This window comes from Trypanosoma cruzi, genomic scaffold, assembly GCF_000209065.1.
Source record: "Trypanosoma cruzi strain CL Brener 1047053516791 genomic scaffold, whole genome shotgun sequence".
Taxonomy (NCBI): Eukaryota; Euglenozoa; class Kinetoplastea; order Trypanosomatida; family Trypanosomatidae; genus Trypanosoma; species Trypanosoma cruzi.
In genome coordinates, this window is record NW_001849435.1 from 55,964 (window position 1) to 71,734 (window position 15,771).

Genomic DNA, 15,771 nt, shown 5'->3' on the forward strand with positions numbered 1-15,771 from the left:
CCACAAGCAGGGTTTTTGCCTGTGCTGGATACGATGGACACTCAGCCTTTCCATGGCCGGGAGCAGTGCACGGGACTCCGTCGTGCGGCTGCATGGGCGTGTGCCGCCGTTGGTACTGACCTTCTCTATTATCTCCGAGGAATGCAGGGATGAGAGCAGTATGCCAACCCCGGCTGACGTGGGAATGCCAACACCGCTATTATTCGTAATTATCCACGGTCCCCAGCGATGATGTTGCACCTTGTCGCGGTGCTGGGGCTTTGTTTTCTTATGGGAACTCCGCAGCAGGGCGTTGCTGCGAGCACGACGGAGACCAAGGTGACTTCACCCCTCGAGAAGGTTCCACGCCATGCCCGGTGCGGGGAGGTGAGGCGGTCTGCCTGCAGACTGTCGGTCAGAACTGCACGACCGTTTCGCAGCGGTCACTCCGTTGATATCACCCGTGGCGGTGAAGTCCACAAGAACCCTGGCACCGAGGAGGAAGGCTTCATCAATATTTGGCGGCTTAACATTGCAGACCTCTCGTCCGTAAAAATATTGCATTTGCGGCGCGATTGGAGCAGCGTCCACCTGACATCGTTCTTCTGCAGGAAATAAGTAACCGTGGTGACGTGGCGACGAAATTATGTGGCCATAATGACTACCTCCAGGCTGCGCTGGGCGCGGTGGTGGCGTTGCCGTTCTGGTGCGCCACTCTCTACCGTGCGAGCGCCTGTCGCTCCCTGGCACTGACCTCCTGGAGACCATTGCTGTCCGTGTATTTCCGCCGGGCTGTCGCAGCATTTGCGTGGCGAATCTCTACAACCCTCCCACAGCAATTGGTCAATAATCCGCATTTATCAATATCGTTTGTCGCTTGTGCCCGAAGAGATTATCGCGGGTGACCCGAATTTGCATCGTGAACTCTGGGACAGTCACATATACCATCAAGGACTGGAGGCGATAATTTCGCCGCTGTTCTAATCGATATGGATTTTGGGCTGGCAAATTACCCGAGACAGGCAACACGGATCACACATCGTAATGTCTCGTCCCCTGACGTGGCTGCGTATTGCGCCCTACGCATCTCCCACTGGACATTCGCCCCTTACATGGACTCGGACCACTGCTGAATATCTTACTTGGTAGAGATGGACGATGGCACTCCACGACTAGCAAACACGCTGCCTTGACGGAAGAAAGCCACCTTTGCCCTGCGTAAAGCGGATTGGCCTGCTTTTACATCGTTGTGTGAAACCCTTCTTGCCACTGCGTCCACATGGTTGGATCCTAGCGGAGGCATCTTACGAGCAGCTGGGCGCCATATCCCACGCGGTAGCCGTGACAGCTCCAAAAAGATATGGACACACGAAATGGAACGGGCCGAGTCCGCCGCCGAAGCAGCACACGAAGCACACACATTGCCTCACCCGGAGACAGCCTACTTTGAGCCGAATGTACCCGAAAAAAGGGAGGAACGAAATCAAGCCTTACGCCGTTGCTTCGCTGTGCTTCTGGAAGCCCGCGCGAAAAGACTTGGAGCCTCACCCAGCCCGAGGTGGCGATATCTTCACGGCGTGGCGGCACCGCACCCTCACCCTCTGGAATCGGTTGTGCTCCGCACTGAACTTGGCCGCGTATGCGCTCTGCCTCGGCAACAGGCAAATCTGCTTGTCCGTCATTTTGTGCGGTTTCACGTGCCATACCGCCTTATACTGCTGCTGCTCGCTGCACTCCTTTGGTTCCTGGTGGCTGGGAAATGGATCGGCCTTTCCTGCCGTATGTACTTGACGTGACCATCTGTGACTCTTTGCTTGGCTCAGCCCCTGGCCCCGACGAAATGTTGAATGAATTCCTGCACCGTCTCGAGCCCGTTGCGCGTAGCACACTTAGAACGATGATCCACAACTCCTTCGCAAACGGCAGCCTGCCTGGCTCCTGGAAAATGGGAGACGCTATTTCTATCCCCAAGCCTGGGAAGGATCCATGCCGCCCAGAGAGTTACAGACCTACCACGCTGCTCTCTGTTTTACTAAAGTTAACCGAAGGAATGATTCACCGCCGTCTGTCAGCGTTATTGCCGCACCACTCACGTCAATTTCGGATTTGCACCTCCGCGTTCTACGTCGGACGTGGTGGCACTTGTTGTCGGCAAATTACTCGTGGACTGAATGAATTTGGCATTGTGGAGCATGAGCGCCCTGGAGACGACGCCCCCACAAGGCACCCTCGTCGCCATCGCTTGCTTGTGGTCTCGATTGACATTTCGACTGTGTTCGACACCACTGACCATGGGAATTTATTCTGCATGCTTGACAGACTTCCGCGCCTTGGCCTCGAACCAAACGCTGGCTGCACAACTACCTGCGGGGCCGCTATGTTAGGGTATGCACTCGTGAACAGCACTCCCGGAAACAACTCGCCTCAGCTGGAGCACCGCAAGGCGGCGTCCCGGGACCCCAACTCTTCCTTTACTGTGTGGATGGTCTGCTGCGCCGCCTGGGCAGCATCTATTCTGCCTCCGCATTCATGTAGGCTGACGAACACACACTTGTTGCCTCATGTGCGGACATCCATGCCTGTGCTGCGGCGATGCGACCGCTCTTGTCTCTTGTGGCCACATGGGCTGCCGAGCACAGCCTAAAAATCAACGTCGCCAAGAGCGAAGCTGCTCTATTCTACATCTCTTCACACACACACGGTCTGACGAGGACATGGTCGATCTCCATCTTGTTAGCGGGAACCTGCGTATTCAGTCACGCCCAGTGCGCTTGCTGGGCAACACGATTGATCAACTTCTTAATTCTGTTGCGCATGCTTCCACCGCTTCAAAGAGGACCATGCCACGCCGCTATCAGCTGCGTCTGGTCGCAGGAGCGGGCGCGTCCCATCACACCATGCGATCCTTTTTGATTGGATGCGTTCATAGTGTGCTATTTCATAGTGGCGAGGCAATTGTCCCGTGACTCGCCCCCACTTACCTCCATAATATGGAATTACGGTACCGCGACGGTAGCAAAACATTCTTGGCCTGAGCGCCTCTACGGAAGACACATCCGTCTGTTTGGAGGCCAATATTCTTCCGCTCCGGAAGGTACTCTGGCGTCGTGCGCTCACACAATAATGACGCTATATACGCCTCCATGATCACGAGGATTTGCGTTTCCTTATCTACTCGCAACCTATGCCGCCGTCCATGCATGGGAAAGCGGCGACATCAATCCGCTTCCGAGAGATGCTGCTATTAATGGATTGCTACGCGTCTGTGACATTATTGGGACACCCCACAACCACAATCGCGCGCCTCTTGCCCAACATCGAATTTTTCCTGGGACACTGTGAACTGCAGCGGGGTGAGATTTTATCAGCCACTGTTTGCCGAAGACGCCTCTGACGATGTCGGGCGCACGGCTTTTAATTCTACTCACTCCTCTTTGGGGGATTGTGATTTTGAATTGTGGACGGACGGTCCTTCATACCTCGCTGCACTCGCATCCGGATCCGCTGCGCTATTATACGACTCCACCACGACAAATGATCTCCCTGTGGAGGTACATCGTGCAGCAGCTGGCAGCCTCGCATGCTCATATAGGGCAGACTGCCTTGCGATCGAAAATGTTTTTAGACATCTCATACCTCCTTGTCTGGAAACATCCCAATCGCCCACACGAATGCTGGAGGAAACGGACTCCCTCTCGGCATTGGAGGCACCCCGCGTTGCCCACCGACCGTGCGAGACCGCGTTACTGAGTAAATTTGGATTATGCTGCTTTCCTTGGTGGAGCGGGGTCACCCTGTGGATTTTATATTTTCCCATGACACTGCGGTATTCCACGCAGTGAGGCCGCTGACAAACAAGCCACGATTGCACGATCCCTCTCGCAGGACTGCGTCAATGCCTGGCACGTGGACTTCCTTACCGCCGTTAAGAGGTTATAACGAAAGGATGCCCAGGAGGAAAAGGAAGGCGCGCACACCGCGTGACAGGCGCCTGTCGGTGTGGCGAGGACTCTATTCCTGGTGTTGACCCGGACATCGGTCCCCGAGTGGCGGCACTGCGCACAGGCGCGATGCGACTCCTGCCCACTCTTCGACAGGCCTGCACGCGCCCTGCGGATCACAAGGAACCCTCTGTATCGGTGGTGCCGTCCCTCCCTGACTGCGGTGACCGGCCCGCCTCTGCCTCCGCCGGAACCTCTTCCCGACGTGAGCGCCGCAACTCCTTGTCGACCAGCGAGCGGCGGATTGACGTCCTCCTGCCCAACCTGCGGCAGAGTGCGCTCGTCCGTCCACAGTATGAGGGCACATGCCGGATGTGCTCAGCCTGGCGTTATAATAGTTAGCGAGGGCCTCCCATGCGGATGCCACAATGGCGCCACCGTCTTCTTAACAGGTGCCTCGCGCGCCGGTCGCCACCGAAGTTGCCAAGCATGCCAGCAGGCAAGACACGCAGGAAGCACAAATGCGGGTACTCGAGATGGACCAGGCTCTTCCGCCACCGCCTCATCACGGACGCCACGGGCTGCTGATCCCCGACGGACCACGAGAGACTCCGCCTCATCCACTGCGGGAATGCCCTCGTCGTTGGGAACTGGACTGCGACTGTTTGTGACTGCCCCAGCCCGCACGACGGAATGCTTGCCACTTTTGTACGGACGGCCCTTGCGCTACTCACTCGTTATTGTAGCAGCATACAACCAAAACAAGATAACAAGCTGCTTTGTGGTGAATATTGGCTGCACTTCCCGTGGACCAACAATCCGCGTGGTGTGCGGGGATCTCCTTTTTGTATTGTTACTATGCTTTTGTGTTGCTGTGTGCGCTGCACCTTCTTGTGTGTGTGCGCACCCTCCGTGAGGGGTGCCGACACGACGGACCGCTCTCGCCGCATGTGCATGCGGTGGAGCCTTGTGTGCCGCTCCTGTTTGCTTCTCCCTCTTCCATCTGTGTGTTGGTGTTGCGGCAGGGCTGTGTGTGTGTGTGTGCCTGCTGCCGCGGATTGGCGTGTGTGTCGTGCGTGGTGTGCGGCGTACGGTGCATGCCTGCCTGCTGCCCTCTCCTCATGTGGTGTGCCCTCTGTGTGTGTCTGCCGCACCTCTCGTCTCCCCTGTTGCTCTCCATGTCCCTCACTGTGCAGATCAGCTCCACACCACTGAACGACCACACTCACGATGATGATGACGTGCCGTCTGCTGTGCGCCCTGTTGTTGCTTGCCCTGTGCTGCTGCCCGTCCGTTTGCGCGTCAGCGGAACCGGAGCATAAAGTTGATGTTCAAGCTTCCCAGACGACCACGACGAATACAACACAGCCACCAACTACTAATGACAAGGCTAATACTCAAGCTGTTGGAAAAGGCGCCGGTCAATCGTCTCCACAACCAGAGCCATCACACCCGGCCGCCGGTGAGCCAGGATCGTCCAGTAATGCGGCCGCTGCAAAGTCGGGAAATGGTGGCGGAGGGGGACCAGGATCTAGCAGTATAGGAACGAATTCAAATGAGGTGCCCAATACGTTACAGGACAAAGGCAAGGACGGTACGACAGGAAGACAAAGTGGCACTAATACATCCGCCGATAAAGCAGCTCAGGAGGCCAAAGATGCTGCCCAGACGACCACTACGACCACAACAAAGGCACCAACCACGACGACCACCACTACAACACATGCACCAATTACTACGACTACAGAGGTGTCAACTACAACGACCACCCGCGCACCGTCACGTCTTCGCGAAATCGACGGCAGCCTCAGCAGCTCTGCGTGGGTGTGTGCCCCGCTGGTGCTCGCCGCATCCGCGCTGGCGTACACCGCTGTGGGCTGAAGAGGTGTGTGCGGGCTGTGCGTGCCAGCACTCAACCGCGGGGATTTGTGCGTGTGTGTTGTTGTTCACTGTATAAAATAAGAGGAAATAATGATCTTGTTTTGCTTCACTTGCTTCTGCTGCCGTGCTGTGTGCTCCGCGTTGTGCCCCGCATCCGCCACGTTGAACGCATCGCGGACACACTCATATGCATGCGCACTGGAGCTCTGGGTTTGTTTTTCTTTTTTTAATTTTTCTTTTTTAATTATTGTTTTTTATTGCTTTTAAACTTGTGGTTTGCGGTGTGGTGTGCGAGCTCTGCAATCGTACTGATTCAATGTGTCTCGTGGTGTGTGCGCTGCTGCTGGGGTGCTGCCATTTGTTGCTGTGCGTGGTGTAGCGGCTGTGTCTATCTTTTTTCTCCCCTCTCTGTTGACGGGGAGTTACTTTTGCTGAAGGCTACACGCAAGTGACAGGAGTGATGGCGATGATGACTGGCCGTGTGCTGCTGGTGTGTGCCCTCTGCGTGCTGTGGTGCGGTGCCGGTATTGGGCACGCAAGGGACGAGTACGGAACTGAGGGTTGAGGAGATGTGTTGACGCGGACGAATAATGGTGGAGGCGACGGAGTGTCTCTAAGTGCGGAATGCCGGTTATTATCCACCTGAATTGGACTAATGAGAGCTGTTGAAGTTGCGGACGACGATGATGCGATGAATGACACATCCTCAGCCCTGGCTCAGCCGGCACCTCAACGTGGTGCCAGGGTCTAGTACTCTTTGCTAGAGAGGAAGCTAAGCGCCTGCTGTTCATGCTTCAAACCCGATGAGTAGTTGTTACTTAGTTTTACGGGTCGGAAGGGCAGATGTTGGAGCCATTCTATAGTGGCTGCCCGCGGAGTAAGGTTATCCTCGCTACTGAATTCCTTCGTACGCTTACCAGAGCTGCACAATTGAGGTGTAGTTAATACGACTGGTAAGAGAAGTAAAAAAAAAAAAAACACATCCTCAGCCCCTGGCTCAGCGGAGAATTCCGAGGAGTCAGCGTCTGGTGCCGAAGGAAAAGGTGCCGCAGGTGCAGCAGCACCCTCGCTGGACGCCGGCGTATCAGAGGCGGATGAATATAAGAAGGAGTCCAATGCATTTAAGCCAAATGCAAATGCAATAAATACGGGGATCCTACGAAAGGTGCGGCAAATGAGTTTTGATTTTGCACCGCCGGTCAATTTTCTTCTTAATCCGGCAGCACTGCCACTCCACCGGCTGGGGGAGAACCCCTTCCGAGGATAATATCCAGCCGGAATGAATGACGCAATGACACACCGAGAGGAAGGAAAACAAATTATTGCGATAATCCTTGCAGTGATGGAATGGGGAGGCAGAACCAGACGGAGAACATGAAGAAGTGGAAGAAACAACCGCAGCAAGGACACGATGGACAAGAATTGCAACAGTGACAACAACAGCAATAACACGAATAAGAACAAAGTGCACTGCCTGCCTCACTCACTGTGCCACGGGCAACGAGAAGGCTACAGGCTCCCGCACAGCTACGGGAGCTACAACGGGAGGAGCTCGCCGCCGGCTTAAAAGAGCGAATGAGAAGAAACGTCTTTTAAATTGTCATGCACAATACAACAAAGGTGCTTAACGACCCCACATCACCGTACGCTTCTGTAGGTGCTAATGGTGCTGCCACTTCTGTGGCGGACGAGGAAGACGCGAAGGCTCAAAAAAATGCTGAAACCACTCAAAAGGCATCAACAGAAGAAGTCCGCCAGACATGAACATCCCGCGGAAATGGCGAAGACAACCACCGACGCTCAAACAAATGGTACGGTGACAAAGGTTGGCGACAGTGACGGCAGCACCGCGGTTTCTCAAACCACTTCCCTTCTTTTGCTTCTTCTTCTTCTTGTTGCGTGTGCGGCTGCGGCTGCGGTGGTGGCCGCGTGAGAGTGAGTGTGAGAGAGCCGTGCACCGCCCGCACACACGCTCGTCCTTCTCTCTCTGTGTGTGTGTCCCCTTGCATGGACTCTCGCCCTCACCTCACCCCACGAGGCACACACATAATGTGCCCATTGTATATATGCATGCACACCCATGCAGGCCCGTTGGTGCTCTCTTTTGCACGACACGCACCGCTGCCGTCCTGCCTGGCTGCATGGGCGGAGCACCGTAACTGTTTCTGTTTTGTTTTTATTGCATTGAGTGGGCGACCTCTCTCTCTCTCCCTCTGTGTGTGTGTTTTGCTTTACGGGAGCAATGAGAGTGTGTGTGCGCTGGTCATCCCACGCTTCGGCTTTTTGTTTTGTTTTTTATTGTTTTGTGGTTGAGTGCACCCATTCCGCGGCTGCGTGTGTGTGTGTGTGTGATGATATGAGTAATTTGCGTGTGTGCTATCTGCCTCTCTCTGTCGTTGCTTTATTTACACTCTATTGTGCCGCGCGGCTGCTCTGCGTGTATAGGCGCTGCCAAACACACAAGCACATGCAAATGCACACACACGCCATGTTGCACGCATGTGGGCTGCTCCTGCACTGCTAGAGGAGCTCTCGGCGCGCTTTGGAATGTCGCAGCGGGCACCATTGGATTCGGTGCGTTGGCGCCTGTGGCTGCCTTTGTCGACGCTCCGATCCGCTTTTTTGGAAGTGCCGGCGTGGTCGTGGGGCGGCGGGGGAGCAGCTGCGGACACGGTGACCTCAACGCGGTGAGTTCACAGTAACTTCCTTGGCCAGTGGCAGTGCGGATGGAACTGTCATAATGATCGCACCGCCGGCACGCTTGTTGTCGAGTTCCCCGAAAGGAGAGCAGTGAAAGAAGGCCCGTCCGCATGACTCTTTGCATCTCCGCCTCAGGGCTGCACATCACAATTGGAGTTGCCGTGCAGTTATACAACAGGGTATGATCTGCTGGGGGAGAGCGCTGTGCGATGCTCCTGCACGTGGGACGGGCGCTGTGCAAATGGTGGCTGTTGAGTGGCCGGTCACACAAATATTGCGACACCACAAGGAGAGCAGACCAAACACTCCGCGTGCAGGGAGCGTTGCGGCTGGTGAGGACTCTGTGCGACGGTGATGGACGTTTCCTCGACGACGGATTGACGGTTTTTTCCTTTGATGGAGTCGGTGCGCACGCGGTGTGTGTGGCTGCCTCTGTGGTCTCCTGTTACTCCGCTGTTTGTTCCGCATCCTGACGCAATACTGGCCCAAAGCCATTTTATTTTTCTTTACTCTTCTTTTTTCTTTGCCTCTCTTCCCACAGCCAGGCTGCACTGCTGCTGCTGCTGCTGCTGCTACTCACACGAAAACCAAGAAATGCATTTTCCTCAGGTCATGCGCCAGCAACGGCACGACACGCCGCTTTTCCCACTCGTGGTTTTGCTGCTGATGTACTGCGCCAGTGGATGTATTGCTGCTGCACCCGCCACACAGTACCGCTGTGGGTTTGACGTGAAGAGGAGGAGGAACGGCCCGTTGCCGACTGCGGTTGTGCGCGAGGTGCCGCGCAAGGGACAGGGCGCGATGCAGGCGTACACCGTCGCCACACAGGATGACGACAGTGACTGGAGGCCGATCCGCATGGCGGTGTCCACGGAGGATCTGGAGAGGCACGAACAAGAGGAAGAAGTACTGCGAAGAGGGAGAGGATGAGTGCCAGAACGCCTTGGGGCAAAAGGTATTATGCAAAGCAGAGCATGTCTTGGCGGAGGCAAAGAAACAATTGTACACTGGAAAGATTCTACCTGGTGCCATCAAACTGCACGCTGAGCGGCTACTTGTGAAACCCACTGGTGGGACGATAACTGTACCGAGGGCCATGAATGGACCGTGCAGCCACTTTACGGTTCCTACCAGGCACAAGAGTGACGGTGTGCCGAATGCAGATTTTATCATCTACGCTGCTGCTATGCCATCAGGCACTAAAAGCAGGGCTGTGTGGGCGGCCACGTGTATCACATGGAGTGATTTTCGCCCCTACATTGGCGCCATGAACTTTGATCCGAAGTACATGACTGACACGGCGTGGAGCGTTCGCGTTGCCGCACACGAAATTGCGCATGCACTTGTGTTCAGCCAGGAGAGCATGAGAGAAAAGAGCCTGGTGAAGAAGCGAGAGAGAAGTATGCGTGGGACGCACCGCAGGATGGTGGCAGGGAAGCACATTCAGGAGAAGGCGGAAGCGCACTTTGGTTGTGACTCTCTCGAGGGAATGGAGCTGGAGGACGAAGGTGGCACTCGGGAAAAAGAAATCCCTCACTGGAAGGGACGCCACGCGCGGGACGAGCTGATGGCGCCCACAGTTGGTGCCGGCTACTACACGGCTTTGACGATGGCGGTGTTCGCGGATATGGGGTACTACCGCGTGAATTGGAGCATGGCGGAGCCGATGAGCTGGGGCCACCGCAGTGGCTGCGACTTCCTGGAGAAGAAGTGCAATACAACCGATAATCTTGCCGCCAAGTATCCTCACATGTTCTGCGATGCTACTGACAATGAGACACTTCGCTGCACCTCCGACCGCCGTCACGTTGGGACGTGCACCGCAACCATCGTTGAGGACAAAGGGAGTCTGGTGGATAAGGATGTTTGCTCTGTTGTTTCTTTGGAATTTCACGAAATATCGTCCGGGACAACGTACATGACGTGCTCGGACGAAAATGTGACTTCTCTCCGTGGGTCGCTGACTGGCGGTGGCTCGTGGTGCCTGGATGCGGAATTACTGAAGAAGAAGGACGATGATGGCCATAAAAGCGTCAAAGGAGTGTGCGCGCAGGTGTAGTGTGAGGAGGACACAGTGAGGGTGAGGCACCTCGGCAGCAAGGATTTTCAGCCTTGCCCTGAGGGCTCTGTAATCACAGTGACGTTGAATGGTTTTGAGGAGGATGGGAAGATCAAGTGCCCGAAGTACGGCGAGGTGTGCACCATTGCCGCGAACGGCAGCAGTCTTGTCATTCCGAGTGCGTTGGTGGGTGGACAGGGTGACGAGCAAGAGGAGGAAGCAGAAGAGTCTGCGGTTGCTTCAGGGTCGCCCTCTCCGGAGGATACTCGTCCACAGTTGTCTCCTGTGTCGTCTGGTTCCTCCATTGAGAAGGAGCCTCCCGGTGCTTCGGCTGCGGGTGTCGCTGGTGGTGGCCTTCATGCCGGTCCGAGGGGTGATCCGGGGGTGCGGGCCGAAAGTGAGGACAACACTCAGCGGCGAGGGAGGAGACCTGGCAGTGGAAGCGAGGGAGTCAACAGAGCCTCCGGCCGACGCTTTTTTTGCGCCATCGCCCGGCGAGGACGTTGCACGAGCGGAGGGCGACCCGCGGGCGGATTGCCCAGCGGTGGTTCCCAGTGCCTCCGCGCCTGCCACTCCGATTCCGTCCGTCAACAGCGACGATTTTCAGGCGATACCCGATGCGTTGGTGCAGCAGGCCGACAGTGATTGTTTTGTAGCTGCTGCTACTGCTGGCCGCATTCCCTTTGTGCTTCGTGTTGTGGTCGCTGTGGCGGTAGTGGTGGTGCCTCTTTGAGCAGCCGCGGCGGCTGGGCGCAATCAAACTGCGGCAGGGCGACAGTATTTACTTGGCACATTGACCCCGCACTCAAGACGTGCAAACCGTAGCAATAACAATATAATACACTCACTGCATTCCCCATGTCATTCTTTGCTTGCGGGCGATGGGCAAAATGACCGGTCTTTTATTGCATTTTTTGTTATTCTGGGAAAAGGTGTTTTTTTTTTAGAGGGTTCAACTTCCGTGAAAACTGTGTGTGAACGAAGTAACATGGAGAGAAAAGACAGTTCCCAGCACCACATGTACACACGCATTTTTTGGTGCGATTGGGACGAGGGGAAATCACCTTACTCCAATCATGAGTAAAACGTTAAGGAAATGTGCTCCAATGGAGGCGAGGGCGTGTCAGCAGCTGTTTCTCTGAAGGACAGGGACGAATGCCTCTCCCTCCGTAATAGGTGCATGCGGCTTTATCTTTTACACTTTTGCTTGGTTTTGTGACTTTGCTTTTTTTTTGCCTCTGCGTCATTGCGAGAATGTGGACCTCAAATAATTTCTGTGCTTCGGCTTTCAATCTGTATGCGTCCTTTTTATTTTTTTGCTTTCCCGGCTTTTTGCATCCGTTTTTGATTTGCTGTGTGTGTTTCGGGTGCTCTGCTGCACTGTGGGTGGTGTGTCTTAATTCCTTCTGTCCCTGCTGTTCTGATTGTGAGAACACGCTGTGGGTCAGGGTGCATGGCTCCGTGGTTGCGGCACTATTTGTTGTGGTTGCATTGGGGCAGCTCCGACAAGACTGCCAACGTGTGGCTCCTGGGTGTCTCGCTGGGCTCATTTCCGTCTCTTGCGCTATGGACTCCCGTCGCCGGCGCATATTTTCGTGCAGTGGCGTCAGCGCAACAAGGTGGCAGTTTTGTTGTTGTTGCTGCTTCAGCTGTTTTGTGTTTCCCTCTGGTATTGTGAGGTGCGGGTGTCGGATGTGGCAGCAATGAGCCGAACATAAGGAGGAGGAGGATGGTGCGTGCGTGCGCGAAGACCCTGCGGTGTTGGAGCGGTGCGCACTGTTTGCGGGCTTGATGCGCCCCTTTGGTGCATGGCGTGTCTTGGTGTGTCCTTCTTGCCGTGTGCGGTGCCAGCCGGCTCTTCACGATTGTGGCAATGGCGTGTTGACAGCGGTGTTTGGGTTGGCGTTGGATGTTCCACCCTCTGAGGCTACGAGGACGTATGTTTCACGATGAGCGACACCAATCGCGCACGACGCCTGGTCCGAAGACAAGTGACGCACCGATTGCCGACGCGGCGCGGCCCTCTTGCCTTTTTCGACCCTCTGGTGTGTAGCCGTAGTGGTCTCCTCTTTTCTCGCTCCTTTTCTGTGTGACCGCATGCACTGACCATAACAATTGTACAACTCAAGTATTACTGAGTGCAGGGCTTTGTGTGTGCCTGCTGCCGTGGATTGGAGTGTGTGTCGTGCGTGGTGTGCGGCGTACGGTGCATGCCTGGCTGCTGCCCTCTCCTCATGTGGTGTGCCCTCTGTGTGTGTCTGCCGCACCTCTCGTCTCCCCTGTTGCTCTCCATGTCCCTCACTGTGCAGATCAGCTCCACACCACTGAACGACCACACTCACGATGATGACGACGTGCCGTCTGCTGTGCGCCCTGTTGGTGCTTGCCCTGTGCTGCTGCCCGTCCGTGTGCGTTTCAGATAAATCTGCCGCTTCTTCCAAAGCGACCACAACACCGACATCAACTGATCCTGGAGCTAATGGAAGCGTCACCAGTCAATCGAACTCTCCAACAGGTGTAGCACCACCTGTTCCCGGTCAGTCAGATCCTTCAACAACGGGGCCCGTTGCAAGTCCGGGAGATGATGTCGGAGAGGGATCAGGATCTACCAGTACGGAAGATCTGGGACCAAATGGAGTGCCCAATAAGTTACAGGCAGATGATAATAAGGATACGACAGGGCCACCCAGTGACAATAGACCATCCGAGGAACAGGCAAATAATGAGTCTGAAGATTCTACCGAGGAGACCACTACGACCACGACAAAGGCGCCAACCACGACGACCACCACTACAACAGTGGCACCAAGTACTACGACTACAGAGGCGCCAGCTGTGTCGACCACCCGCGCACCGTCACGTCTTCGCGAAATCGACGGCAGCCTCAGCAGCTCTGCGTGGATGTGTGCCCCGCTGGTGCTCGCCGCATCCGCGCTGGCGTACACCGCTGTGGGCTGAAGAGGTGTGTGCGGGCTGTGCGTGCCAGCACTCAACCGCGGGGATTTGTGCGCGTTTGTTGTTGTTCACTGTATAAAATAAGAGGGAATAATGATCTTGTTTTGCTTCACTTGCTTCTGCTGCCGTGCTGTGTGCTCCGCGTTGTGCCCCGCATCCGCCACGTTGAACGCATCGCGGACACACTCATATGCATGCGCACTGGAGCCCTGGGTTTGTTTTTCTTTTTTTAATTATTGCTTTTTAATTATTGTTTTTTATTGCTTTTTAAACTTGTGGTTTGCGGGGCGGTGTGCGAGCTCTGCAATCGCACTGATTCCATGTGTCTCGTGGTGTGTGCGCTGCTGCTGCCATTTGTTGCTGTGCGGTGGTTGTGCGTGGTGTAGCGGCTGTGTCTCTCTCTTTGCTTTCACTCTCTGTTGACGTGGTGTTACTTTTGCTGAGGGCTACACGCAAGAGACAGGAGTGGTGGCGATGATGACTGGCCGTGTGCTGCTGGGGTGTGCCCTCTGCGTGCTGTGGTGAGGGTTTTCTTTGGTGTCGGCAGATACCGGGGATGATCGTGAGCATTCCGGCCAAGGTGTCGCTGGGAGTGTTGGTCAACCTCCTTCCCCAGTTGGGGGTCATGGTGATAATGGAGTTGTCACTGATGGAAGCTCTGTGAGCGGTGGAAGTCACTTGCCGGGTTCTGCTCCTACGGGTGGCAAACCTTCACTTCCCGGTGTTGGTGAGTGTGTGGGTTTAAATGAATCTAAGGATGCCTTAACTCTTGCAAAAGAGGGGCATGAAGTCGTACGGGATCAGCATGAATTAGTGCCTCAAGTTTCGCACCACACTGATGCGGGAACAGGAGGGAAAAGCGATCTCAGTGCGCCAGAACAGTCGCCCAACGCAAAAAAAAAATTAGAAAATGGTGGTGGTGTTTGTGGTGATGATGCTGCAACTGCGGAGGGTGAAGTAATAACCACCGTGAATGAAGGACAATTGGGCGTATCTTCCACGAGCGACAGCCATCCACCAGCAGCAGACCGAGGGGCGAAGGAGCAGGAAGGCACAGTGGAACAGGCAGCATCAACAGTGGCACTGACGCCAGTGGTGGGGCGAGAAACACCACCTAAAGGGGACACAGAAGAGGACTCACCGGAGGATAAAGCCGCAACTGGCGCAGGTATCACAAAAGATATACCAGCTGTCAGTCAACAACAAACACATTTTTCATCCACTTCTACAACTGGAAATGGTCCGACTTCTACTCTAGGAAAAGGGCGCGCTGCGGAGGACATTTCCAACAATAACGAACGATCCGGCAAAGCACTACTGCGAGAAGGAGCGGAACATGAAACTGTTGCTGGCAGCCAATCGCAAGCAATACCAGCAGCCACCGCCCGTAACACACTTGGCACAACCGTTTCTGGCGGCAGCGACAACAGCACCACGATAACTACAGCCGTGCGGTCTGACACTGGCACAGAAGGCACTCCAACCAGCAATCATCCGAACCGACAATCCATTGAAGGCGCCACGTCACCCGGCACGAATTCCGATGGTGAAGCTGCATCAGCCAAAAAATATGATACGGTACCTCAGGGTGCAGGATCCACAACAGCGCCAACCACAAACAACAAAACAAATGACACAGCTTCTCATGGCGACAGTGACAGCAGCACCGCGGTCTCCCACACCACCTCCCCTCTTTTGCTTCTTGTTGTTGTTGCGTGTGCGGCGGCTGCGGTGGCGGCCGCGTGAGAGTGAGGGAGAGAGAGCCGTGCACCGCCCGCACACACACTCTTCCTTCTCTCTGTGTGTGTCCCCTTGCATGGGCTCTTGCCCTCACCTCACCCCACGAAGCACACACAATAATGTGCCCATTGTATATATGCATGCACACCCATGCAGGCCCGTTGGTGCTCTCTTTTGCACGACACGCACCGCTGCCGTCCTGCCTGGCTGCATGGGCGGAGCACCGTAACTGTTTCCGTTTTGTTTCCATTGCATTGAGTGGGCGACCTCTCTCTCCCTCCCTCTGTGTGTGTGTTTTGCTTTACGGGAGTAATGAGAGTGTGTGTGCGCTGGTCGTCCCACGCTTCGGCATTTCTTCTTTTTCTTTTTGTTTTTTGAATCTTTGCGTGTGTTGTGGTTGGGTGCACCCATTTTAATTCCATTGATTGGTTTTCTTCCTAAAGTGCGGATGGCTGAATATTTCCTTTTTGTATTCCCCTGTTCTTTGTTTCTTCCCACGCAATCGGTCCTTGTTGC

General features: G+C 55.2%; 2 protein-coding genes and 3 pseudogenes across 2 annotated transcripts, besides 6 other annotated features; all 5 read left to right on the plus strand.

The window, feature by feature from the left end:
- Positions 1 to 231: part of a mobile genetic element that runs on past the window's edge.
- Positions 1 to 15,771: part of a sequence feature (areas not merged during assembly with more than two copies in the genome that could not be assigned to a particular haplotype) that runs on past both edges of the window.
- Positions 659 to 4,558: a mobile genetic element.
- Tc00.1047053510583.70 (mucin TcMUCII, putative) lies at positions 5,151 to 5,801 on the plus strand (the record flags this gene model as incomplete). Its single annotated transcript, XM_813207.1, has 1 exon — positions 5,151 to 5,801. One exon carries the CDS (start codon positions 5,151 to 5,153, stop codon positions 5,799 to 5,801), a length of 651 nt encoding a protein of 216 aa, XP_818300.1.
- Positions 6,023 to 6,060: a sequence feature (AT_rich).
- On the plus strand, positions 6,262 to 7,734 carry Tc00.1047053510583.74 (annotated as a pseudogene).
- Positions 7,192 to 7,265: a microsatellite.
- Tc00.1047053510583.80 lies at positions 8,896 to 11,295 on the plus strand (annotated as a pseudogene).
- Positions 9,053 to 9,078: a microsatellite.
- On the plus strand, positions 12,904 to 13,518 carry Tc00.1047053510583.100 (mucin TcMUCII, putative; the record flags this gene model as incomplete). The annotated part of the gene is made up of 1 exon (XM_813208.1): positions 12,904 to 13,518. The coding sequence occupies one exon, from the start codon at positions 12,904 to 12,906 to the stop codon at positions 13,516 to 13,518; it is 615 nt and encodes a 204-aa protein (XP_818301.1).
- On the plus strand, positions 13,990 to 15,261 carry Tc00.1047053510583.114 (annotated as a pseudogene).